The sequence below is a fragment of the Anarrhichthys ocellatus genome, unplaced genomic scaffold (assembly GCF_004355925.1).
Source record: "Anarrhichthys ocellatus isolate YVR2014 unplaced genomic scaffold, GSC_Weel_1.0 scaffold7, whole genome shotgun sequence".
Lineage (NCBI taxonomy): Eukaryota > Metazoa > Chordata > Actinopteri > Perciformes > Anarhichadidae > Anarrhichthys > Anarrhichthys ocellatus.
Genome location: NW_022280037.1, coordinates 6,119,562 through 6,146,819, shown reverse-complemented (window position 1 = coordinate 6,146,819; position 27,258 = coordinate 6,119,562). Strand labels below are relative to the sequence as shown.

Genomic DNA, 27,258 nt, shown 5'->3' with positions numbered 1-27,258 from the left:
AGTGGTGGAGTTATTGAAAATGTTATGACAACAATATATATGATCTACAGCCCGTATAATGGCTTCCTGCCACTGAGTGTCTTTTTGTGGGAGATGAACATTTCAAAAGCTTTGGTCCACACTGAAATATCTAATATCGTATATGAGTTGCTGTGAAATGTTGTACAGACATTTGTGTATACAACGTAAACATGCTCTGTTGTCATGTAAAAGTCCTGCAGTCAAAATGTGTGGGGGGGAAGCTACCATTAGTTACTTTTTATATTGTCGAGTAGTTTAATATTTTAGAAACTAATCATTTTAGTAGCTACAGCTACTAAAAAAAACTTCCACCAAATGTAATCATAGTAAATGTTTAGAAATGTTTAATCGCGTTATGCGTAAATATAATAGTTGAATACCTGTGTCTGTCATTTTTTTTTTTAATTCAAGTGAGTGCTGCTGTATGAGCCAAAATCTTGAAAAAAAAAAAGCGTTCCATTAAATTTAATTAAAATCTGTTTTCAATGTCTGAGATGGAAATGGGACCGAAAACAAAACCTATTTTGAAGATGTTATTAGTTTATAAGTAATTTAACAGTAATTGCATCCCTGCAGTGTCTTGTTGTTTTACTCTAATATGGCGATATTACTCATGTTTCCACATTAACTCTCCATTTAGTGATGATGAATTTACAAGATTCAAGAGGTTGTGCTCTATTGTACTGCATTGTTAGTTTTGCTTTTTCTGATCATGAATAGTATAGAAGTCAAATACAGCAGTCATGCATCCTTTCTGGCAAACAGACGTGTTCCTACTAACACACACGCAGCCTCTCCTCCAGCTACACTCATCTTTACTCGGGGTAACATCAGCCATGGCTCACTTGTTTGGCCTGAATGTGCAGACAGGCCCCTCCGATCCGTCGCTTCTAGAAACAAAACAAAACAAAAAGATAAAGCACCTGAATGAAAATCCAAACTTTATTATTTTCTTATAAATCTTGCCCACACAAGTGCCCCTCCAGTTAATAGCCTTGCACTCAAAAAATCCATTAATCTAATTTGAGGCTATTTTTCCGTCTGGGTGGGTTCAAAACAATGCTGTGTTTTTCCATGTGCTGCCTCTTCTTCTGCATGAGGAGGAGACATGAGGCAGGCCGGCCTCCTCTCCTGTGATTATGTAACTCTTCTCTGAAATGTTACATAAAGCTGAAAGTAGGTTGGGCAGAGACGACCTACATACGGTATGTAGCGTACTGGTCTGAGGAGCGGAGAGCGGGAGTTACACTTTAAAGAGAATTAAGGTGACGCTAAATTATAGACTAGACTTCACATATGTTGATATATAATGTAGAATAGTTTAAGTTTGATTATAAGACTTCAAGGACCTCAAAACAGACCATGGCTTTAGGTACATGAGAGCTTTTTATGCAGAGGTTGATATACCATTTTGCATTGTTGCAACAAAGACAGAAGTTTGGGAAATATTACGATGATAAAATCACACTGCAATGCATTTTTTTGTGACATAAGTGTTATGTCTCGTATTTGTTTCATTCTTGCTTATTGTTGTTGTCTGAACAGCTTGACGTTGTTGCTCGTCTCGTATCTCCAGACGTCAGAAGTAGCTTTTATAAAAGCCTTGAACTCTTCGTCTGCCTTCAGATCATCCTTTTTATCTGAGACTTACTCGGATGATTCTTGGGTTGTCGTGTAACCAGCAACTTCATAGCAACGAATGCCCTCCAATCAATAGTTTGCAGTATTTGCCACTCTCTCGATCTACAGACTTAATCTGATCATTAATTAATATGTTTGTCAGGGGTAAAGTTTAAACCTGTGTGAACCCAGTTCCAGTCATTATTTTACCGAAAAGGGTGTCAAAAGTCACCATAAATGAGATATTAAAATGAATCTTCAATGGGGGATGTGGATAATTCATTCCCTCAGCGTCCAGTGCGACTAAACCCTTGAATACCTAAAAGCCTTTGTTCCATTTTTCATCAGGCTTGTGATGCTTTATAGACGTCCTGTGGCCCTGCTCTTTGTGCAAAGTGGACAGCTATGAACACACTGTGGCTGTGGGATGCAGCAGTTTTCAGGACTTGTTAAAGATGGATTCGTTTTTAAAAACCTGTGATTTATTCATCAGATTTAGGGTAATACTTAACAATAGCAGCTGCAGTACAGTAACACCAATCTGAGCATGTAATATAAATGCACCTTTCTGTAGAGGCCTGCAGCTCATAAAAGAAGTTCTGTGTTGATGAATATTTATTTCAACAAAAGCATCAATTCAAACAGTAACAAGGTTATTAATAACTATTAGAAAACAATATAAGTATCATTGAATGGACAAACAAACTTAGTTATTACAGGCACGATTTCTTTATGCAAATGTGAACAAAAGCATCCCCACCGTCAAAAATCAGAATACACAACTTGAAACCACTTTCTCTCCAAACCTGATGTACAGCTGTTATATTACATAAACTAATTATTGAAAACCACTGATGCTGTTGTAAAAATTCAGATATATTCAATATTGATCATCGAGGGAAAATACAATGTCCTGATTTTACTCTCTGTGTCAATTTACATGGTCAAAAAGTATAGATTTGGATTTGTCTAAATAAAGGAGGGCGGTAACACATGGTGTGAAGAAATAATTGTTCAGGTGTTCATTATTCTTTTATTTGCTTTTCACAGTAAATATTGCAATGACGTTAGTGGGTTATTGCCAATCTAAATGATCTACAGCCCGTATAATGGCTTACTGCCACCGTGTATCTTTCTGTGGGAGATGAACATCTCAAACGCTGTCTTTAGACGAGTGTGTTTGCAACCACTGCGGATGAGGCACGACCTGACCACTCTATTGAGTGTGAAGCTTTATTTAATACAGTCTACTCAAATCTAGTTGTATTGCCTTCTTTATCGGCAAAAGCAGTATTTTGATCTCCATACACGACTCCTTCCCTCCCTCTCGCTCTACATTCAGCAGCTTGTTCTTGCTTATCTGTTCAATGAGCATCTTCGTCCTGCTGGTCACAGGTGCGATTGCACCCCGTCGGCCCAAGCAGGGTACCACTCTAGATGAATCACTTCCAGGTCATGTGGCTTGCAAAGGTGACAGGTGCTGGATGATTAGGATGTGTGCACGTGTGCTTAAGATACAACAAGGAAGAGATGGAAGAGAATGGGAGGAAGTCTTCATTTTGGGCAGATTCTTAGTGGATTATTCTTTTTAAATGATCAACTTGGGGAACAATGTCTAAATTGCAACAATATGTTGCCGTGTTTGTCAGCAAAACAAATAAATATGAGACGTTACATCAGACTTTTTTGCATGTGCTCCATGTGTTGCTCCAATGTGACAACTCTTCATAGGACACTTCCTGATTAGTTTACTGTATGAGCATTAACCGACACGCTGTTTGTTTGGTGAACTGCCTTGTGTCACATGTGTCGTAAAAGGGTTGGCAAGTCCAGAGGCTGATTACAGCTCCCTGACCTTGGTTTTCCTGCTGAGGGATATTTCTTACATTTATTGTGTGTGTGTGTGTGTGTGTGTGTGTGTGTTCAGGGGGAGTGTCGTTATGAACAGGAGCTTCTCCCTTACCGCCACAAAGCGGATGCTGTTGGCCACGTGAAGAAAGGTCAGAAGAAGCAGAAGGGCACAAAGACCGGCACTAAAACGACCAAAAACAAAGCCAGACCGTCTCACTCTACGTTGCCCGATCTGGAACACTTCGACGGCGAAGGAGATTGGGAAGATACACGAGGAAAGACCACAGTTTCCACACTCGCTGTGACAAAACAGAGACTTCTTGTTGCCCATGATACTGAGGAGGCTTATGATGACATCACGGATCACCCAGGACCAATGTGTCCTCTTCCCTCAAACAATGACTGTCCCGAAGCTGGCATGGATGATGACTGTGCCATTATTAACGAGGATTTCATAAAGCCAGATTCCACGGTTGGTGAGGCTGTAAATTATGACAAAACTTCACAGTTGATTACAAGGATTGACGAAGATGAAGATGTCGAACTTCAGGCCATGTTTTACCTTCCTAAATGGGATTCAGCGCCTCCTCTTTCCTTTGCTAAACTCCCAGGAAGAGACCAGAGTCTGAAGCTCATCCTGGCCAACGTGGCGGAGCTCCTGTCCCGATCTCCGCCAGCTTTAGATTTAGTGGCTGACATGGCTGCTCCATCACTTTCTCCCTCTCCTCAGCGGCCTCATCTGCCATTCCAGATCAGCTTTGCCCTGGATGTGGACGACAATGACGATGAAGTGACGATGAGGGACGCTGACGATGCCCCCCTGAGGGCGGACTCCGACGAGCCTCCAGTTGATAAAGAGGACAGTAAACCGTATCGTCATCGGCCTCGTCAGGAGCAGCAGCAGCAGCAGAGTGCCTGCAGGAGCGGCGTGGCGGCAAACAGTCCGACCTGGGATGAAGTTTTTGGGGAAGAGGAAATGAATGATAAACAGGATGTACGGGATAACCGCACGGAGACAGTTGATGAGATTTACAAGGAGGAAGGGGCTGGTGATGAAGCTGAGAAGTACAAGGGAATAAATATTAAGAACGATGGCACGACGGAGGACAAAAAGAGTTGGGATGATGTGAGGAACGAGGAAATGCCCGACTTAACACGTGGTGGTGGTGTGAAAGATGACTTTCAGTGCAGAGCTCAGATGGACGAGAGCATGGATCTGTTTGGGGATGACGAGGCCTTCCTGCAGATGACCATCCCAGACATCTCCACTCCTGGCGTCACGCCCAACACATCCGGAGACATTGCTAATAGCACAACAAAGACGTCTAACGCTTCACACACATTTACCCCAACAAACCTGTGTCGCACTACGCACGCAGCTGAAAGCACGCGCAGATTAAACACCGCACACACAAAGCACAGAACTCACACTCCAAACACCCCCAGCACCACACCACACACAGCAGCACCAAGTAAATCTGTACCAGACAATTCAATGACAGACAAGGTAATCACAGCTCCATGTAAATCTCCCTCATTTGACGGCTCCCATGTCTACTACTCTGTCAACTTTGACCTCGGCTATTCACTGGAGGACTCTGACGAAGCGGAAGAAGAGGCTGTTCCCGCCCCACGTATATCGACCTCTGCACAGCCGAAGAAGCTGGCTGACCCTACTGCGCCTTTGCCGGTCGTCTCAAACTCTTCCACTCCCTATAACGGCTTCCTCAGACAGAGAATGCCTCCACAGTCCAGTGAAGCCACGATATTTACCCCAGAGATGCTTTCAGAGCACAGGAGGACAGATATGTCGTCTCTTCTAGCTTCGCCTTCTACAGGTGGTGCACTCCCATCTCCCATCACGTCACCAGGAGTCAGGCGGATCCTAATGCCCAGCTTCACCGGGCCTCGCACTCCGTCTTTGGTCCCCAGCTTAAAGCAGAGACGACCGGAGGAGAACCCTAACATTCCTCATCCAGGTTTGTTTACCTTTTCAAAAAATATGATTCCTAACCTTAAAACATCTTTATACTGGTATCATTTGTCCTGCTGTAGAGATTTCTGAATGTTTCACCTTCTGTCTTAGTGGAACGCACCAGTGACAGTGAGGATGAGGTCGTGGTTCATAAAAGAAAACATCAGAATAAAGTCAAACCCTTGTCGTCCCCGGACGTGGTGAGCAAGGCCTGTCGATATTAGAACTGCAACTGATTTGTATTATGTTACTAATATGACGATTGTTTTCTAGATTAATCATTTGGTCTAAAGGATATTGTGAAAATGTGTCCTGACCAACAGCCCAAATATATTCAGTTTATTTAAGACAGTTGGTCGGAGAGTTGCACCTCCGATTTATGTAAATTCTCTTTTTCTTTTCATAAGATTAATGAGATAAAAAGATAGTCACTTGAATTTGAACCTTTTTGTATATAGAATACAAATACCAAGTAAATACAAAAAAACGTCAACCTCTGTGTTGTGGCGGAAAAACAAGGACTAATGCAGGAGACGTCTGACTCAGACGACTCCGGCTGTCCATCACCTCCGAGGTACCTGCAGTTGTCATGGCAATGAGCCTGCAAGCAGCGAAGAAGCATTTGCGGCTCTTGAAATGTCAAAAACATATCTTAATAAATTTAGATGAGAAACCACGTACCTACTGTTTACGAGTGATGTGTGACCGGTTTTGTCTCCGCTAGTCTAAGACGTGCAGCGACGTGGACTCCCCGGTGGTTGTGAAGAGGAAACGCGCAGCTGCACTTAATACCGTAAGATTTACTTCATTAGCAGCGATTAAAGCCACATGGTTCAACCTGTTCCGCACAGTCAATGTGATTTAAATGATTTCGCTCCATGCATTACTTACACTCATTTCCTAAATGGTTTTGATGAATATGCAGCTTCATAAAGCATTTCACATTATTTGACTCTTTTGTTCTCCTCGCTATGGTCTCCAGTCGGATGAAATGGAGGGTGAAGCTGTTTCTGATGATGATTTCCAGAAGGAGTCCGTTGTCACACGCAGAAGCACAGCACCCGGAGCCGAGAGGAAAAGCGTCCAACAAGGCCAAGCCAAGGTTTGTGTGACAGATGGTCTCTGCAGAACGCTGTCATCTGAATCGTATCATTTATTCGTCATGTTTTCTTGTCACTGCAGGCAATGAATGGCACCGGTGTTGATGCAAACACAGCTCTGGTGGCGTGTTTGTTTCTGGTTGCTGGAAAAATTAGAATGCATGTTACCTTAAGTGCAGAAACGTGAATGTACTGTATATCATTTTTAGTGTGCGAATGTATTTCTGATGAATATTAGTCAAATATTTACTTTGTTTTTGGTCTCCACAAACTCCTGAGGGAAGTGTCTGGTTATTTAGCTCCAAAAAATACAACCATAACATATTTCAGACCAGTTTTTGCCCAAAAATGACACCTTTCCTCCCTCCATGAAAATGTCACGTCTATAAATATCACTCAGACACATGTAGCATCTGTCAAACTTGACATTATCCACTGTTTCTTTCTCAGCATCCCAAACGTCGAAAAGGCCGCCATTTCCTGGACGAAGAAGCAGAGCTGTCGGGGGAGGGGGGGGGGCGACGTGTCGTCTGATGAAGAGGATGGAGAAGAACAGGACCGCTCTCTTGAAGGCTTTGTGGTCGACAACACACACTTCTCACAGGGACTGAATGGTACGGCGCCATGTTTAGTCCAAGAAATATGATTCCATTGTACCCTCAGTGGATTATATTTTAAATCGAATTCCCTAAAGTGAGCGGAAGGAATTGTACCATAACATTGAGGCTTTTTTTGTTCCCCTCTATGGCAGACTCAGAGATGCAGGGCGTTTACCTGAAGTCAGTGAAAAGCCCTGCAGTCCAGGGAAAGTTCAAAATGTCCTACAGAAATCATCACAACATGGACATATTTTCTCAGGTATACTGTATATTATATTTTCTTTACTCAATGATAATATGACTTACAAAGAAACCAAATACAAGGCAGTTAAGTTACCTTCTGGTCTTATTATTGACTCCAGGTGCCTGAGATGGATGAAACGTATGCAGAGGACAGCTTTGTGGTGGGAAATGAGGTGGAGGAGGTGGAGAGCAGCGCGGACGACGCTGAAGACGTTGAACTTATGCCCGAGGAATCATATGTGGAGGGGCGGAGGCAGTACGCCACCAGACGGCGTGTATTCCTGCACAGAGCAAGAGCAGGCGCCGGCGCCAAGCTTACAGCTGGAGCTCCACCAGAGCAGAAAGCTGGGCTGAAAACAAAGCGCGTCCGTGTTATACGCCTTGAGGATTCTAGTGAGGAGGAGACGGAGGAAGTTGGTAAAAAGAGAAGTCTCACAACAGAAGCGGATGTTGCTGTCCCTCTGTGGCCAAAGGCAGTACTGCAGAAACCCCCCTCCTCCTCCTCCTCGTCTTCAACCGCAGCATCCAAGGTCTCAGTACTGAGCAAGGCACAGAGGTGCTCAGTGAGTGAGGACCGGCAAAAGGAAAGGTAAAAGAGATTCTCATATGGTAGCACATAAACATTCATCAACTACTGGAGTGGTTGATGAATCTTCTTTTATCTTACAGGTGTTGTCAAAGGATAGAAAATCAGCATTTGCTCTCTGATGAGCTGGACTTTATAGAGACAGAGTTGCTGTTATCCTCCAAGAAACAACCCCAGGTACGAGCAAAGATGGTACAGATACACACTTGTCCTACGGTGTGTGTGTGTGTTGTTAAACATGGTCACTAAAACATACAAAGATGTTGACTTCATTGAGGTTTTCTTCCAGGCACCTCTTGCCACCTCCTCAGTTCCACAGACGTCCACCGCACAGGGTCCATCATCAGTCAGCGAGCCCCCTGCCCCTGTTTGCATTCTGGTGGACAGTCGCTGCCTCAGTAGCGGGGTGGAGCTGATGACCAGCCTCCGTCAGCGCCACGCAGCCACCGTCCACGTCTGCTCGCTGGACGGCAGCTACTTCATCGTCAGCAACCGCACGGCGGTGGAGAGGCACAGCCAGTCGGACTTGGCGGCGATGCAGAACCGCAAGCGACTGGCTGAAAGAGTGAACAGCTTGCAGGGGTTGTTTGAGCGCGTTTGTCTGATAGTGGAGAAGGACCGAACCAAGCCAGGTCAGTAGGGAGGGACTGCTGATTTGATGACTTAATATGGGTATTGTGTATTTTGATTACAGGAAGGTTTGGTAGCTTGCACAGCAATTTGATTTACTTTGAGGTATCGCATATGTTTCAGTTCTTTATAATTGTCGCCGTCACAGGCGAGGCGTCCCGTCCGTTTCAGCGAACACGCTACTATGACAGCACTTTGACGGCGCTGGTGCGCACCGGGATGCGCTTGCTGTGGAGCGATGGCGCCGAACAGAGCGCCGGCTTGCTGGCAGACCTGGCACGGCTGGAGCAGCGTAAAGGTCAGGGCATCGCCGTACCGATGGAGGTCATAGGGCAGCACAGGCAGCAGGCTCTGCAGCTCTACTTGAGCCTGCCCTCAGTCAACTACATCCAGGCCCTCAGCATGAGCCACAACTTCAGGTCTATTGGCCAACTCATCAACAGGTAAAGGACGTGCGTGTGTGCGCGATGTGTTGTGGCAAAAGAACAGTTCACACAGTACAACGTCTCCTCCTGTCTTCTTCTGTTCCTCCCACAGCTCCATTGAAGCCATACAAAAGGGAGGCTGTATGAGTCGGTCCAGAGCCGAGGAGATCTACCGCTTCCTGCGCTACTCCTGCGACTCCTTCTTGAACACATCAAAAGCAGGAAAAAACAACTAGTGGCGCGGAGGAGAAAAACAATCTGAAATCTATTCCTCTTCCGTTATTTGTCCACTACTTTGTCTTTCTTCGCCCTTATTTTTGTTGCCCTTCTTTGTTTTCACTCTCACCAGGGACCAGAGGATGACAGGTACATGTGTACAGTAACTGATCTATCTGAAGTGCCTCGGGATAATAATCCAACCTTCTTGCACAAGTTGAAAGGGAAACACCACACAACTCAACTTGTTTGTTATATAATACAATGGGTGTCTTGATATAAGGCATAGGATTTGTTTCATGCAGTATTTTTGTCATAATTTGGGTGAAAAGTGTTTCAAAACACTAATCTAAGTTGAGGCAATACTGTGATCATAATCAATATTTGATACTTGAATAACTTATTTTTGCCAAATCATGTATACATATATCAAATGTCTTGAATAAAAAGTGCTATTTATACATTACTGTCAAAGTATTTGTGTGTACAGTAAGTAGAACCTGTGATACCGTCTGTCACCACTAGATAGTCTTTCATTTCTTTAACGGTCACTTAACACATCCGTCCATTCTCAGAAGATATTGTGGGAATAGTTGATCTGCAGCAAGAACCGTATTTCAGAAAACAATGATTTTTATTTCACCTTTCTCTCAGAGTACTACATAGTGTGCATGCTGCTTTGGTGCGAGATATTGTATACAAACGAGCACAGAACATGAAGGCAACAGTAGACGGTAAAATCAGCCCTTTTACAAAGATGTCAACAATCGTGCATAATCCACCCGTTCAGACAACTCGAGACAAAAGAGAACTAAAATCTTGAAACCAAAAAAAAATATACAGGATTGTAACTAGAGAGGATATGAAGAAAAAAAAAAAAAACAAATTCACAGTATGTACAACATTATGTCATTGGACAACCCCAAAGCTCTTTCAGACCAGCCAAACATCCGCCACTCTTTAATAAGAAACAGCAGCAAGAAAATGTGTGGAAGGAAAGTAATAGCGGCAGCAATTTGAATACTCGTCACTTGCAAGTAGGTTTACCAAGGAAATTTTTTTTTTTGCACGACCGCAGTTTCACTGTTAGATTTGTTATAGTTTACACTTCAAACCTGGAAAATGTAAAGCGTCAGTGAACTCGGGCAGCAGTTCAGTGAGTAAAGTACTGAGGTCAAATTCCTCTAGTTCACACTGTGTCCCCCCGTCCTATAATGACTATCCTGGTTAGTATTGAGGGACACAGCTGTCCAGTGACTTATTCTCATAACACTTGTGTGGTCTGATGGTCAAGCGTCTGAGAATGTTATCACAGGTGCATAAATGACAGAAGTAATAATGTGCCGTCTTAAACTCGCAAACAGCAGCTACACAATGCTAAACCTGCAGCTGAAAAGTGTTCAAATTGCCGGACCCATTCCGTCCTCTGCCTCTAGGTGGCGCAGGCTAGTGCACAGAACCTTTCTGACAAAACCACACCTCCACCTTGAGGAGGAGGCGGAGCCCGACATGTGCAAACAAGAGGCACAAGTTTTAAAATTACATTTAGATTGTTTAAAAGCCCACTTTTAACCAGCCATCAGCAGCCAACAGAATCTTGCACTACTTGGAAATACAAAATGAAAAATCTATTGCAAAGTGGACAATGTGATGGCAGAAAATGGTTTCTAACTGTGCATGTACTCACAATACCATAAGGTGCTTTCTTTGGACACTGTCCACGATAAAAAGATTTAAAAACGGCATAATGGCCAATGGACAATGATTGTATCAAATAATTCCATTCTTTAAATTAAATGATCACACATGCCTTTGTATCTGCGTTTGTCATACTGCAACAGGCCAAAGCGGAGCCTGTAATATTTCCACCAATTAAAACTTTAAACAGCATCAAGACTTTGGCTCAAATTCTTATGACTTCTCAGAGGAAAGTTGAACTACATACACAATTATAACCTCAGAAAAATAATATTTAGAGGTAAAACGCTTTTTGTCTCTGTAACCATTGTGAAAAGATGATGCGTTCACACTATGTGGGGGTGGACTTGACCTGGATATCATGGAGGTAACATAATTGATTGGTTAACCACTTAAAATTATTTAATTGTAAATTGAAAATCACATTAATTTTACCGATTGAAGTTTGCAAAATGTAACAGTATTAAACGCATTCATGTTCACAAACATGCTAAACTTTGTAGACTATTTTTGGTAATAACCACGTTTAGGCATGTCTTAATGTCTTATAGTGGAGAACGGTTAACACACTATGACTTGAACACAGCATTAAAGACGGTCTCACTTTTACGAACATCTGTAACTACTGTAATCAGTGACAATTGTAAGTTTCCTAAATTACTTAAAACTCAAAATGTGTAGAAAAACCAAGGACTATTAGCCATACTATATTTACAAATGCAACCTTCATCTTAAAATATATTATTTAAATAATGCACGGGGTCACTTGGCTGTAGCTCCATGGGCTTACCTCGGATCAGTTCACCTCTCTCATAATTGACACCAGTGAACAGATCATAGACCTGCATTAAGCTGCAGCTTCCCTCTAGAGAAACGCTATATAGACTTGCTGATGACTGTAGTCATGCTCTCTGCAGCTCACATGCTGGTTGGCTGTGTCTGGGGCTGCAGAGGCTGCAGCTGGACTGATGGCGGCTCAGAGTCCTGAATGCTACACTCCTCTCCCTCGCGCATGTACAGTAAAAATAGAGTCACGGTGGCAAACGTGGTCGCATTCACTGGAAATGCGCGGAGCAAAGTGGACGTGAGTCCCCGCGTGAACACCCTCCACCCCTCTTTCTTTAAGCTCTGCCTGACACAGTCCATGATGCCGCTGTACTGGTGAACGCCGCCCACCCCGTCCGCCTGGAGGCGCGACTTGATCACGTCCACGGGATAGGTGGAGATCCAGGAAGCGATGCCGGACATCCCACCGGCAAACAGCAACTTGAGGATCATGTAAGGATCCTCCGGCTCGCAGCCGAGGTAACGTGTCCACGTGTCGTAAGCGAGAAAGTACACACCGAAACCGGGTGTCTCGCGCAGCAGGGTGGTCACCATGCCGCGATTGATACCTCGGATCCCCTCCTTGTTGTAGATTCTCACCAGACAGTCCAAGGAGTTCTTATACAGCTTCCTCTTCGACTTCTTCTCTCCGGTCCCTTGCAGCTGCATGCGCGTCTTCGCCAGCTCCATCGGGCAGCAGATGACACACTGGATGGTGCCTGCCGAGGCTCCGGCCAGGAACTGGTTGAGGGGCGTGTCGCGGCCAAGCTTGCGCATGGCGTTGCCCTGGACCCCAAAAACTATGGCATTGATGAAGGTGAGGCCCATCATTGGAGAGCCGATGCCTTTGTACAGACCGAGCATCTACAGACACAGAGACAGATTACTGGGACATCAGAATCTCTACAGAGCCCAGCAGCTGTGAAGATTATATGATCATTTCTGCACGCAAGTCTAACTAATTAAGCTCGTAAGAATTTATAATGTGGTGTAGCAAACCGAAAGAATACATTTTCAGATAGGAGCAGCGACAGCCAGTGTCAGTGACAAGCTGGCAGCTGTGTTGATGTGTCCTCAAAACCTTCAGCTGCTAGGTACACACACACACAGCAGAATAAAGGACGTCGACAGGTCAAGGACAATGAAAACAGATCATCAGATTGATTTGGTTTTGTAAATGAATGTCCACATATATGAATGTGTGGGAACAAATTGCTGAGAACAACTTAAGATTTGCATAATGTACTGTAGTAGAAATACAATCCAATGCCTCCATGTGAAAACAGCCACAAGACGTTCACCGAGACCCAGCATACACTTAGCTTAAATGGCATGATGTGCAAAGCTTTATTTAGCCCATGCAGAAAAAAGATCCTCACTGACACCCCCCCCCCCCCAGCCCTTACACCCCATGTTAGCAACATGCTGGCTGACCATGGGCTGATGCGTGTCTGGAGATGGGACTGTAACTGGACACTTTGAAAAGAGCGGTGACAATTCTCAACCGTGGCACAGTCGGCAGCACACGGTGAAAGACATGCACATTATCTAAAACAGCCATGACGGAGAATATACAAACTAGTAAAAAACATTAAGAGACACATTTACAACAAACTTACCGACTCTTGGCGTATGATTGACTGGAAGCAGTGATATGTCCCGCGGTACAGAGGTCTGTCCACATTTTGAACTTGAAGCCTCACCTGTGGATGACAGCCGTCATGTTAGTCATGTGATAAAGTAACATGGCCGTCAACAGGGCCACAACAACTACAAGCCACATACTGTAACACGGAGTCAACGGGAAACAAGCAGGCAGAGCTTTGAAATGGTTCTTTGAGGGTAAAATAAATATATTAAAGGGTGCAACATACGAGGGGAAAAAATGAACCGAGAATGAAGTTGTATGAGAAACTAAAATATCTTCTGTGCTTTATATTTCTACAGAGCAAGACAAGACATTGAGTGAAAGAAAACAAAGAAAGACCTCGACCATACTTACTAGGTCACATTTCCATCGAGAGGTTGTTTATTTCTCTCTCTCATCTACAACACAGTGACACTGTTGCTGTTAAGACAGCCTCCCCAAGACACAAGCTCAGGGAGAAATGACATTGAAAGCAAGGTATAAAAGAGCTACAACCAAACAATTGACCACCTCTGTATGCCTCTGGATGCTGCAATTTCAAACAATCGTGTGCTCTATTTAAGCCTTCCTTGTCAGGCCTCAAACAAATAATGTGAATGACAACAATGTATTCATTGTAATTCAAAGTTAACTTTTACAGAAATGGTAAAATGGGAGGTCAGAAAACCACACTAATGATTATTTTGCCATTTAATTGACCTTAACGAGTAGCTTCAAGCCAAAAATGAGTAAGTCTACTAACGACAGTGATTACAAAACTTCATGTGACCGTGAGGTTAGTTGAAAACAATGACTGTAAAGGATAAGAGAGCACCAGAGTTATTCAGCAAAATGCCAGAAACAGAAGCAAATGTCCCCAAATAGCCGCTGATGAATGACTATTTTATTTTAAGGGGGAATGAGTGTATGTTCTTGTTCTGAAGTTCAGAACAATACTTTATAGTATACACAGAACTTGGTTGTTATATTAAAAACACAATCTGCATCAGATAAAACACAAGTATTTCAATAATAATAACAGCCCTACAGTCATCTAAGATCCCATTGCTCAAGTATCTCAGTGTATTGCAGGATGACTGTGTAACTTCAGATTATCTGGGTTCATATTCAGAGTGGTCTGATTTACAACACCATAACAGCAAAGTACTGGATCCTACCATTGCCCAACATGAGCAAATAGTGAAGAAGACGGAGCAGACACTCACCTTCACAGTGTCAAATGGATGTCCAACCAAAACACCAGCTGCCCCTGAAAAAAAACAGAGAATGTTTTTAAAATCATACGAATTATGAAACTTTGTATTTTTAGAAAATGGCACAATAATCTTGCGGCTCATCTCTCAACTGCAAACAGCCTGAGTAGAGTAATCACTGCATTGTATCGGTGTCGAAAGCTCGACGGTGCCCTGTCCTTGACTAAGCAACAAATCCATTATACAGTCACTTGTGACCATGTCATATCAGGACATATTAGCCAAGAGAGGTATTCACTCATCAGAGGTATCTAATCCTCAAATGTGACACCTTTATAATGCTGATCATAAACACTACAAATAGTGTATTGCAATTATAATGTACTTGTTTTGAGGGTCTGGTTACAAATCATGCACACACCTGTTATTACTAAGGTATGACCAGCTTGCATTGGGATAGGAGTACAGGACAGGACATGTCTGAATCAGTGAATAAACCAAATAAGTCTACAGAAATGTGGGCGTAGCTTTAGGGGATCATATATGACTGTGAGGAGCACAAATATCCCTTTATTTCAGGTACTAGTATCTCTACATAAAGTACCTTACATCTGGCTTTTCTGGACAACACTCTTATCTCACCAGCTCTAAAGTGAGACTATCTGGGGTAGTTTTGGGGAAGACCTGTCCTTGGGGGGGGAAAAGACAACACAGCTGACTAGATTCCCAGGGCTTTATGGTGAGAATGCACTGGAGACATTGGGCTGAGTTACCTCCATTCAAACAGGAAGGCATTAACTTAAAGTAGCCCCATCATCATGTAGAATGGTCTATCTGATGATGAATAAGCACGAGAACAGATGATGCCATACCCTAATACACTGTACTTTCTTCATTCGGGCTTTAATGCACACGAGCACATAAACACCACACCCTACCTGCGAGTTATCGGTTCGGAATGTCATTTCCTAACGTTAACCTACACCCGGGATTTCCATATAAGTTCAGAGAAACCAAAAAAAAACAACTTGGATTTTGAGTCTCTTAATTGTAGTTTGTTTGTGTATTGTTTCTCGGACGTGGCAGCTGGGGACAAATCACCACGCAGTGTGAGCGGTCCACGCGCTCCTTGACGAGAGACACACTGAAAGCTGGCTAATGCTAACGCTAGTTTCAGCTCGTTAGCTTGGCAAGCTAACATCAGTACCGGCTCATTCACGGTTACTTACCTCCTATACAGCCCGCAGCGAAGTCCAATGCCATTCCTTTAAAGAAATCTAACGGTGGAAATGTGTCAAGCTAACTTGGTGGCTGACAGACGTAATTCACAAGCTATTTAGTGGGTACTTTTGTTATAAATCTCCCCGGAAAAAAAGTCTGCACTTTTACAAGCTCAGGCTTGGTGTTCAAGCCAAGCTTGGTTAGCGTTTAGCAATCTCCTCTGTTGGGTTTCTGATACTGAGCAAAGCGGAAGATTTGCTCCGGCTAAATGATAACCACTCGGAGCGTGGTTGAAACTGTGACAGGTTTATTTTGCCGATGTCTCCGCACACGCTCACTATTTTAAGTGGCCTTTACTGCCAAAACTTTCTATATATGTACCGCAGGAGGAAGGAGGAGGCGGCACTGGTTCAAAGTAGAGAAGAAGAAACGTGTATGCACTTATTTAAAGGAAACCCAATCGGATTACTTGGAAGTAGACAACTCCCCTAGCCGGGTCTGTCCGCCCCTCGCACCCATTGGCTGCTGCCGGGCAGAGCCTCAGAACCGCAGAGGCTTGTTAGAAACCATCGCTGCTGATCCTCCGCACCTTCAAAATCAACAGTGTTATCATGGAGGTCGTCATCAGCATGTGCGAGCGTCCAACTGGGACACTGTAACAGAGTGACAGGGGAGCTATGAATAGTGTACTCAAACTAAACTAGAAGTGTGGTGAAATACAACACAACGGGCCTGCAAACAGTTGTGGAAAGTACGTACATTTACTCAAGTACTGTTCATGTATGAAGTAATTCTACTTCACTTAAGTATTTCTATTTTATGCTACTTTATGAAGCCAAATGGGGATTATTTTTGACAATTTTGCAGATTCAGAATATTAATATAAACTATTTAATCAACTCATAAATGATGATGTAATATATGGATAGAGATACCACCAGGCAGTACATCAAGTAGAGTAGCCCCACCTTTACCAGCTGCAACATTAGTGCTAACACACTAATGCATCACTAACTAGAATCCATTAAAAGATAATATATTATTCTGAAATGGGCCATTCGGCATAATGAGTATTCCTTGTTTTGACACTTTAAGTATATTTTGATGCTGATACCTTGTGCTTGTACTGAAGTAAGATTTTGAATGCACGACTGAGTATTTTACTCTGTGGTATTATTACTGACTGACTGACTACTTCTTCCACCACTTAGCGATTTATCTCTGTAGTCATTTTCACCACATAGTCTGTATATTGTACTGGTTGTAAAGCATACTTTTCCCCCATATAATCTATGGGGACACAAAATATGAACTAATCGAATTAAAGATGGATTACCGGCTAAGCAAAGTGGGCAATCATAGCACTGCAGCGTCCCTGAAAGCTTTTTTTGTTTTGAAGCACGTCTCAAAAAGTCTTCAAATGCTTTTACATGCATCCAAATGATTGGAGGATACAACACACAAAACAACCAAAGCAAAGAGGCAAAAACATATCCAGACGAAACCTGTCCAGTGTCATTGTAGTCTTCATCCTAGAATAACGTAGAATTGCATTGTTGTGCTGACTTGTCATAGTTTAAAATGTCAGTTCATATTTCTGTTTGTCAATTACTTCAATACCTTCATTTCTGTTCTTCAGGTTGTATTGCTGTCTCCAGCTGACATGGGGAAAAGGTGTCAGCAGTGTGAGTGGGTTGCCTTCTCAAAATGTACAGTTTTTATCGTGTAATTTGAAACATATTCAAATGTCTCCTCTTCATACAGAAAGTGGTGCTTCTGGCAGGTTTGTCAGGTAATTTGGCACACCCCTGGACTCAATCAAAGCTCGTCTCCAGATGGCCTGGTTTGTGCAGCGCATACCGAGGCTTTTTTCACTGTATCACACAAAAAATACCATCTGAGCGACTCGGTGCCTTCTCAAAGGGCCCTACTCTCAGCCTTCAGTCAACATGTCTCCTCCCTGTATGAAACAGTGATGTGCCTTTGTAAACACTCAACATACCTGTAGCTTTTCTTTCTCTTCCGTGTTAATAATTACTTTGGATGACTCACAATTTGGTCTTCATTTTCACCTTTGATTAAGGTAATTCTCTCATAGTCTGACAGGGGGACACGTGGAAAAAATGATACTGAAGGTTTTTAATAATGCCATTATGAAGGATTTTCCTTTTTCAATTGTTATGTATAAAGTATGTATTTAAGACGGCTGAATTGTTTTTCTATAGAACATATTCTGTGGCTGTAGATGTGGAGTTTACAACTGAAGCTGACAGTGTTTCTGCAGCGGTCTTCAGGTACCTTTAGTACCAATTTAAAGTGAATTGTGAATTTTTGGAGAGTTGTAAAACATCAATCTTTTCACTGTGTTATACGTATACATATTTGTTTACAATTTTCCATTTCCCCCCTCAGTGTTTATACTGTGACAAAGTTGAGGATTACTCCCACACTTGAGAACAGAGTCAGGCAGCCAGTAAAAATATGCTGTACTCATAAACACATTTGTTATCTTAATTATTTTTTAATCTTATGTCTATAAAAAATGTTTTTTCTGTATTATAGCGGTTCATTTTTAATTGCAACGTCTTGCACCCCCCTCCATGTTACTGATATATACAGTTCACTGACAGTTTGTCTTGTGCTCTCAGACACTTGGCCGCCATTTTATCATTTCAGGAACTTCATATTGTTTTCTTATAAATTAGGGCTATATTCAAATTACATTTGAATGAAAGACCTGGCCCTTAAAGGAACATTATATCATGTAATATGCAATGTAATATGCATTCATTGTTCAAATCACTTCTATGACAACAGGCATGTTTACAGCAGACATTTTGACTTGTCATGGCAGGAGAAGCACAGGTGTTACTAATAACATGAATGATGGCTCCGTTCTATTTAAGTGTCCCAGTAAGCCATGGCAGTGCGAAGCACGTACAATACTAGGACCCTGAAACTAATGGACTTAAATGGAGCCATCATCAATTATGCATTTACTGTGACATTTTAAAATGTCTGCTGTGAAATGAAAAAGGCTGTGTAACCCTAAAAGATAGGTTTTTGGTTGTTCAAGTAGAGTTTATTTTTTAGTCGATGCATAACCTCTTCACGTAGACCATGCTTAGCGAAAGAGTTACCTTGAGTCAACTCCCTTTCGCTGATGAGAAATACATTTTACACAGATAGCCTCCTTATTGACGTGCTCAAACTCTTCAGAGATTAACGTCTCATAATATATCCCCTATTATCATACTGCGCCTATCTCTTACCACACATCTGCTTCTGTTTATTACAAAGTGACAGTTCTTGTTTAGAGGCTATTTTTCCTCAAGTAAAATAAGACTTCTCGACTAACGTTTTTAAAAGGTGAATGTGTGGCTGTGTTGTAAGCAGATTTTGCAACAATGTACATTTGTACTCTTTAATTTTCATTCGTCCTGAACGGTTTTCCGGGTTTGGAGTAGGGCTCATGTGACATTACAGCAGCGCTGCAGCCACGAACACTTCATGAGAATAGATGTGTGCATGTAGCGCAGAGAAAAGCTAACACACAGCATGAAGGTGAGGGTAATGCAATGCTTAGTTTGACACAGAGAAGCACACCGTTGCTCCAGTCATTTACATTTTTCTCCAGTCCTGATGCAAAATGTCTGTCTTCTCGTTTTAAGTTAAATTGAAAAAGATGGATAATCATTTGCTCTTGCACAGAGATTAGAGACATGATGAACCTTGACATCTCAGTTGCTCAAGGAGGCTAGAAGTTAAAATTTAAAGGCCTGGGTGTCATGAACTGCTTGACTGTCTCCTCTGTGACTTGTTTGCGTTGCTCTTGGTGCTGTGTAATCATTGGTTGCAGTGTCTCAATCAAAAGCTTCTTCAGTTCTCCCGTTAGCAGAGCTCCACTGGTGTAATCCTGTAGAGGGAAGTTTGAAGGAATGGGAGTGTGCAGAAAGGATGTTGAAGGGAGAATGCAGAGAGCAGAACGAGTGTCAAAGTCGTAGAGAGATTAAGGAAAGCAAAACAAAGAAAAGAACGTGATTAGCAAAATAAATAAAGTTTAGAAGGTATAATTTGTTTTCTCTGTCCTCATCCTCACCTGTTTGATCTTCTCCAGCTGTTCATCATCCTCCAAGAAGAAGGTCAAGTACATGAAGGCGACGTCTACATCCGGGTTTCCACCGTACTTCCTGTGCTCCTCCACTGTGTCTTTTCCTCCCGAAAATGCATGTTTGTTGACCTGTGAGTAACGATAACACTGGTCAGTAAGCAATTATAGGCAATGTCAATTTGAATGGGCAATAACTAGTTAGAGCGGCACCTTGTTTTTAATCTGCTTGGGTGTGTCAGTGAGGAAGATGGAGGAGTTGGCGTCACTGGCGCTCATCTTGGTCTGCGCCCCCTGCAGGGCTGGGAAGAAGGTTGAGTGCAGCAGGGCTGGTTTGTGGTAGCCGATCCTCGGAGCCACATCACGAGTCATCCTGAAGTAGGGGTCCTGGATGAGCGAGAGGATAGATACAGACACATGTCATTGTGAGATGTGACACTATTGTGTTGTCATCGTTTACTGTAATGCTGTCCTGACCTGGTCTATGGCACAGGGGATGAGACATTGTATATCCTTTCTGCCTTTGAAGATCTGTGGGAAAGAGCTACTGAACGATGGAGCTGCCTGGATGGCTGGGAAGCTGATCTTGCCTAGAAAATAATAAACACCATTAAATAATCAACAAGGTAATCACACAATTACACTTCAGGGTCAGGAAATCATGTAACAAAACCACAAACACAGGATTACACCGACATGTTTTGTAAATCAAAAGGAAAACGTTAGTAAATGTTTCAGCTGCTGGGCTGACTATGAAAGCAATCAAAGAATGATCCATCTTTTTTTAATCATTAAGTATGTCTTAGTCATCAGTTGTTTAAGATGCCTTACCGATGCAGTCGCTGTCTGTAAAGCCAAAGATGCCTTTGACCTGGTTGAACGTCACATGTTTCTGGATCTTCACCACATTTCTGTAGAATGCAGGGGATGCACTGCAGAAGGTGAAATGAAATGAACACATTTAAAAAACAAAACTCTGACTAGATTAAGAAATGATATGGAGTTATGTGAACAAATAATAAATATGGCATTGCTCGTATGTATCCTAGGAAGCCTCAGCATACGGTCTGCCATGTGGGAATATATGTTACCCCATGTAGTCGAGGTCAGAGAAGATGAAGGTTTTGTTCACATCGAAGCCACAGGCAATGATGTCCTTGGCATTTTCCACAGCGAAGCGGTGGCAATCTTCTAGTGTTAGATCCTTCCACAGGTACTTCTCATCATCAGTCAACTGGATCACCAGAGGAATGTCAAATACATCCTGCAACCATCTGCAACAAGGAAGTAAGTTTCGGTCTCAACTTGATACTTTGAGATGCTGCCTTCAATAGCTCTTTGGTATTAATAAACATTACAGAGGGAGAACTCACTTGGTGAAGATGAAAGGGATGAGGTGACCAACATGCATGGCCTCTGATGACGGACCTCTGCCAGTGTAAAGGTAGAAGGACTTGTGCTTCTCATACCCATCCAGTACCTGATGCATATCTCTGCCAGGAACAGAGATCAGAGGAAAGTGATACATTGACATCTCATTCCCCCGTTAACTCTCACTGACAAATGCTTTACTTAGAATGAAAGGTCACAGAGGTTCAGAGTGGAGGATTTCATGTTGACGCCACACAATAACTTGTGAAATTTTCATACACAAAAAGTAATGGATGAGGAAAATATGACACTGATGACATATTTTCAGTTCCTAAAATGCTGACCTGTGTGAGAAGAAAATTCCTCTTCGTAGAAAGCGATGAGGCTTCTGTCCCGAGACTTTTTCCATTCTGTCCACGAGCTCCTGGTCAATTTTACTGCTGCCAAACCTCACTAAGGAAACACATGACACAATGTGAGCTGTGTTGCTGTTGTATAGCATAAATCACACATGGGTGGAAATGCATCACTGACATAAATGTTTATCAGAGTTACTATTATTACTAAATATATATTTGCCATAGAAATCCAGCTCTTCGTGTGACGCTTGAATCTTACCTATGAGTTTGTCGTAGTCCACTCCCTTGGCGTTGTTGGTGGAGACGTTCCACGGGTCAACTGTGTCGTCATCATTAGCGCCATCTGTTGCTGGCCCGTTCTCGGGGGCCACAGATGTTTCTGAGGGCGGAGAGCCTGCTTTGTAGTCCTGACCCGTCAGCAGTTTGTAGTCTACTTTCAACTTTAGCAGCAACTGGACAGCAGCATCGACTTCAGCCTGAGGAACCCAAAACACTACTGTCAGATAAAGCAGCTACAGCACAACAGAATCAAGTGGCAGTGTAAAAGATATTCTCATTATATTTTGAAGGGTTAGTTCACCCAAAATACAAAGCTATGCAGATAGTTTTTGGCTTCAGCTCAAGATTTCTCTATCCCCCTTATACAATGTAGGTGAATGGAATATCATGTGTAATAAACCAACAGTGTTTTTATACATTGGATTACAACCACCTACTTTCTCTGCTTTAGCTGTTTTCAAGGCCCTGACTTCGTCTCCTTGTGATGCCAAACTCTCGTAGAGCTCCATTGGACTCTTGGCTCCTTCACCGTCTCCTTGACAGTCCGTCATCCTCTTTACACCGGCCAGGTAACTGAATAGTAATAAAGACGTTAAAAGGAATCAGCAAATATATAATATAACTGAAAGATACATGTTCTGTATAGCATCTATCTTAAATGCTTAAGCATTACTGTATCTCCTGCCACAGTAGTTGAACATCTTCCCATATGTGAACCACAGCTAACTTGGTAAGCTACTGAGCTAGCTCATCGTCTACCTCTACATTTACCTCAAGCTTCCATATATCATAAATGATAAAAGCATTAAAATCACATTCGATAATAGAGGGACTAATGTTATTTATGATTAAATAAGTGACAAGCCGGCATACCGTATATTCTTCACACACAGCTGACAGCTCATACAACTTGCATCAGCCCGGTAGTGTTTGGGTCAAATACTTCCCCAGGCAAACACGCTTCTTCAATGGTTCCGCTATTAATTCATTATTAATTAATTACTTTTTTTGATGCGTTAAATGCGCATTAGGTTTTATTTATTTTGTCAGCTTGATTTCATACGAAACCCAGGCGTTAAACTAACTGTAAATATAATCTGTACGGTGTATGTCGGAGGAAAACACGGAGCAGGACAGACACTTCGATTCCTACCGGCAGCTTTCAAAATAAAAGCTTTTACAAGTAAGAATGTTGAGACATGAGTGGACGATTCGAAACATTACTTTTATTGCGAAACGCTGCGTAATCTTTATGATTTTGCGGGATTTTGGACCTCATTTTTGACTGTTTTAACCACGGTAATGCTCAGAAATCCGTTATTCTTTTGTTTAGCCATGTTGCAGGCACGACAGTTGAAGGCAGATTCACTGCGTGTTAGCTTTACGCTATATTAGCCTTGGAGTCAGAAAGGCTAACAACCAATGTTAGCTAATTTTGCTACATTGGTGGCATTTAAGACACATTCATGTTAGACCTCTGCGTTAGACGCAAACTTTGGGATTTAGCGTTAACAGCGTATTGTACCCAGGCACGTTAACTCGGTTAACGTTAACTAACGTTAATACTAAAAGTCGTAACGTTAGCTAACTGTTAGATCGAAATTGTGGATATCCCGAAAATGATCTTTCTGTCTTTCCCTTTAAAATAACATGTCTGCTTGGCTGCTGCACTGAGGTGGTTGGCTGCTACAAATTGCACCCCAATAATGACAATACATTCCCATCAAAACATTTGTACATTTTAACTTCTGCTGTTCTGAGTGAGTATACTTTGAGGTGCAGAAATTCAAACCACCACCAGATGTCACCCTTATGCCTCTTAATGGATGAATGAATACCTCACCTGTTGTCCCTTTATTGTCCCTAGATTTGCAAACAGGGTGTCATCATGTGAACATGTCTTCATTAGTGGCATACGAAGATTCAGAGTCAGAGGATGATTGTCTCGATCAAACGGAGGAGGTAATATCAGCCTCTATCCAAACTGGATCTTGTGAGCAAAACCAAGAAGTCAGGCTGTGTAGTTTTACACCTGACCCTGACAGGTCAGTGTTGGACTATCATGGAAAAAGAAGCAGCTCTTTACTACACCCACATTCACAGCCACAGAGCTGGTTTGACTGGGAAAGCAAATATTGCCGTGACGGGACAGCACAAGAAAAGCATTTAAGAGATGCTGCCGCTCCTCTGAGTTTACCTGCGACTCAGGGGCACATCTCACCACCGCAGACTCTTCCTAACATGCCACAAAGTTCCGCCGATGGGTTGAACCCAGCAAAAAGAAACCACACTGTCCGGCCCGGTGTCAGACCGTACGTCCCTAAAAGACAGAGACTTGCCACTTCAGTAGGGACAGTGGACCTAAAGTACCCAGCAGAGCAAGTCCCAGGGAATGTGACCAGGGAAAGCCAAATTCTTTCAGATGTGTCGGCGAGAGTGAAGCCCTATCTTGCCCACAAGCCCGGCGCTTCGGGGATACCGAGGAGGCTTCTGATTAGCCTGGCAGGCCACCAGGGTCCGGTCAACACGGTGCGATGGTGTCCTGTGCCTCATCTCAGTCATCTGCTGCTGTCCGCCTCCATGGACAAGACTTTCAAGGTAACGAGCTACAGTAAAACCCTCACTGACACGTTGAGACTTAGCCTTGGAACCTAAGAAATCAATAATAGGAGATGTATTGCTTCGGGAGTGATGCTTTCTCAATTCAAAACTGAAATGTAATTCAAAGATTTCAATAACATTGTGATGTATTTGCCATGTGATCAAATTTGGCCTCCTTTGCTCAAGACTGCGCCATATTCTTGGTGATCTGGAACTATTGTTTTTCCAAATCCGTCTATCAGTGTAGTTTCAGGAAGGTGCCAAGTGCACCGGGGAGGTCTGAGGGGATAATCACTTGCCCGACATTCAGTGTAATTGGCACAGAGTCACCAGCGGTGAGATAATATCAACCCCGCTGCCTCGATTTATAAATGTACCACAAACCACCTCCGTTAGAATCATATCTGTCACTCTCAGCTGAATGTGTGTCGGTACCCATGGGGCTTCCTATCACTCTCTTTCTGATTCCCCCTCTTTTCTCTGTATTTCACACCTGGAAAACAATCCTTCGTTTCCCTACTGTAAAGGTCAAGTCATGCAGGTGCCTCTGCCGGTGACTAAATATTTCTATCCCCAGTGCAAAAACCACGTACCCCTCCGATATCCTAAGAGGTTTCTAAATATTTAATGATTTTGAATATGCATGATATCATTTGCATAACTATACAAGTGTGCAGCCACCTCTTCTGGCATCTGGAAAGGTCGGCTTGGAGCAGATGGTGGAGATGAGGAGAGAAGGGGAGGAGAAGACTCGGTTGTTTGTAGTCAAGGATTTCTCTTCTTCGTTTTCTGTGACATCAATACATAGAGGAGCAAGTGAAATACTCTTCCTTATCTGTGCACATGTTTTGTGAGCCTAACTATTGGCAATGCATGCCTGAACTGGAATGGGAAATCAGATGGGAAATAAATTCTCACGATCATAATCCTCATGATTCATGAAGTTAAAAACATACAGGAATGAATTTACTTAAGAAGATGACATATATAGATGTTTGAAGTGTCATTTAAATACAACAATATATGTGTTAAAGTAAATAGTTTAGCTGATCTTTTTTTTTATCTCGGCTTTCCCCTCTCACTTGATTTACTCACTTTCATTTTAGTGACATCAAGTTTCCAAAATTGGTCCCAATACAATGAAATGGCCACTTAACAGATTTACATCACACATGAATACGATTGGATCCACAAAAGTCTCAGCTTTCCGATGCAATTTTACGAATGTTTATGGAACCCCATTATGCAGAAATATTCAAGTACACCATCTTTAGAATATGTGAAAGTATCACATTTATACTGCATGCAAAAAAACTGCATATGTTTTGCCTAGAACTGCATGGGATTAGCATTAAGTAGGTAAGTCTGTAAAGGGAGCCACCGTGAGGACTACAGTACGAGTACAATAATGCACCTGGGGTGTCCTGTTATAGATAAGTACAGGCACATGTGCGAAATCTTGCGCTCTTCTTATGTGGCGTTGTCACATGTTGTTTCTTACTTGACTTACTGCACAGCTATAGTGATTATGTCTTCCAGCCCTCCTTGTTCTACTCTCTTTGGCTGAAGACAGATCGAGGACACACTCTATGGAGTCTCAACACTTCTTTCTGTTCCTTCACTAACACCCTTAAGGCTCCCGCCTCCTCTTCCTCCGTCCTGTCTGTCGGGTCCTCAGAGGGCAGAGTCAGACTATCATTATTCCAGCCTGTTGTCACCATGGCTACGGCAGGTGTAGCGCTGCAGTTTTTAGGTTGATAACACAAATACCCAATTTACTTTGAAATACCCAGAGTCAATTTAGGAAGCAGATTATCCCGATGAGTCATCTGCGAGGATCCACTCTGCGTGTCTGTTAAGTGGCCGGTGGAATTAAACGCGATGCAACTCGTGTCCAGGTCTCGCGTTGTACAGGATTACTGCAGCTGTGTGTGCATTGAATGGTGCCGTTATGGTACGGATCAGTATCGCTGTCATTCATTGGAGACGCGGCTTTAACCCTGATCCGACCAACTGGGGTCTCACGGGTGCTTTATTCTATCTTTCCATATGACTTTTGTTCCTAATGACTTTATTTAATTGTTTTCTGTTTCTGTTTAAATTGGTGCTTTTTAAAAATAATTCTTTAAATACTAATGAGTCAAAAGCACCTAATTGCAGCCTATGCGGTTTTAATATCAGGGGGGTAGGAGCCCTCTGTCAATATGCAAATTACTAACTTTCCTAAAATAATAATCTTTTTTTTCCCCCTCAGATGTCATTAATTGCATAACTTATAATGTTTTAGAAGAGTTTTTGCTCTGAATGTTGTTACTGACAGTAGTAGATTACAACCTCGTTATTACACTCGTATGTTAAATATTATGTAGAGTGAGAGTTAAGCAATGTGACACTCTGTCACATTTGTTAGAAGTCTGTTTATTTGAATATTTTGAAGCTCTTCAAGCGATCCTGTTATTTTTTGTGTTTACCTTGAGATGGCAGTGTAGCAGCAGAGAAGTAGCATACACCCTGTTTTAAACTATTCCTAATAGATGCTTCACTTCAATATTTAGCTTCTTACAACTAAAAGTGTGATTCTCTGTCTCTCTATTCTCCCCCTGAAGGCGTCAGGGTGTCAGCATGTCAGCCCCCCCCCCCCCAGAACCTCGTATGGCAGAACCGTGTCTAGCAGACCGCCATCTAGCAG

General features: G+C 42.6%; 4 protein-coding genes across 6 annotated transcripts in view; 2 read left to right on the top strand and 2 right to left on the bottom strand.

The window, feature by feature from the left end:
• The window catches only part of fancm (FA complementation group M), a 49,709-nt gene extending 38,376 nt beyond the window's left edge, over positions 1–11,333 (top strand). Inside the window, 12 exon segments of the mRNA XM_031847024.1 lie at positions 3,569–5,471; positions 5,579–5,667; positions 6,192–6,260; positions 6,450–6,569; positions 7,018–7,076; positions 7,078–7,181; positions 7,319–7,425; positions 7,529–7,998; positions 8,079–8,172; positions 8,285–8,627; positions 8,774–9,068; positions 9,163–11,333. Of these exon segments, the coding sequence (XP_031702884.1) occupies positions 3,569–5,471; positions 5,579–5,667; positions 6,192–6,260; positions 6,450–6,569; positions 7,018–7,076; positions 7,078–7,181; positions 7,319–7,425; positions 7,529–7,998; positions 8,079–8,172; positions 8,285–8,627; positions 8,774–9,068; positions 9,163–9,286 (3,777 nt within the window). The 3' untranslated portion in view covers positions 9,287–11,333.
• slc25a29l (solute carrier family 25 member 29-like) lies at positions 8,082–16,253 on the bottom strand. Of its 2 annotated transcripts, XM_031847025.1 has the most exons (4): positions 15,860–16,253; positions 14,643–14,686; positions 13,409–13,492; positions 8,082–12,653 (listed from the first exon to the last, which is right to left on the bottom strand). In XM_031847025.1, exons 1-4 carry the CDS (start codon positions 15,891–15,893, stop codon positions 11,883–11,885), a joined length of 933 nt encoding a protein of 310 aa, XP_031702885.1. In that variant the 5' UTR covers positions 15,894–16,253; the 3' UTR covers positions 8,082–11,882. The 2 variants fall into 2 exon arrangements, with proteins under 2 accessions (XP_031702885.1, XP_031702886.1); XM_031847026.1 differs by lacking the exons at positions 13,409–13,492; positions 14,643–14,686; positions 15,860–16,253 and adding an exon at positions 12,800–13,392.
• A 2,658-nt stretch (positions 16,254–18,911) lies between these two features.
• On the bottom strand, positions 18,912–22,914 carry wars1 (tryptophanyl-tRNA synthetase 1). Its single transcript, XM_031847667.1, has 11 exons — positions 22,842–22,914; positions 22,406–22,541; positions 21,949–22,165; positions 21,675–21,783; positions 21,333–21,452; positions 21,051–21,233; positions 20,791–20,891; positions 20,437–20,549; positions 20,173–20,346; positions 19,951–20,091; positions 18,912–19,767 (listed from the first exon to the last, which is right to left on the bottom strand). Exons 1-11 carry the CDS (start codon positions 22,871–22,873, stop codon positions 19,609–19,611), a joined length of 1,485 nt encoding a protein of 494 aa, XP_031703527.1. The 5' UTR covers positions 22,874–22,914; the 3' UTR covers positions 18,912–19,608.
• A 276-nt stretch (positions 22,915–23,190) lies between these two features.
• Positions 23,191–27,258, top strand: part of wdr25 (WD repeat domain 25) — a 14,980-nt gene continuing 10,912 nt past the window's right edge. The window contains exons 1-2 of one of the 2 annotated variants that reach the window (XM_031847886.1): positions 23,192–23,267; positions 23,836–24,566. In XM_031847886.1, coding sequence (XP_031703746.1) covers positions 23,865–24,566 — 702 coding nt within the window. In that variant the 5' untranslated portion in view covers positions 23,192–23,267; positions 23,836–23,864. Of the gene's footprint in view, positions 24,567–27,258 lie in introns of both variants that reach the window. The other variant, XM_031847885.1, reaches the window with a different exon arrangement.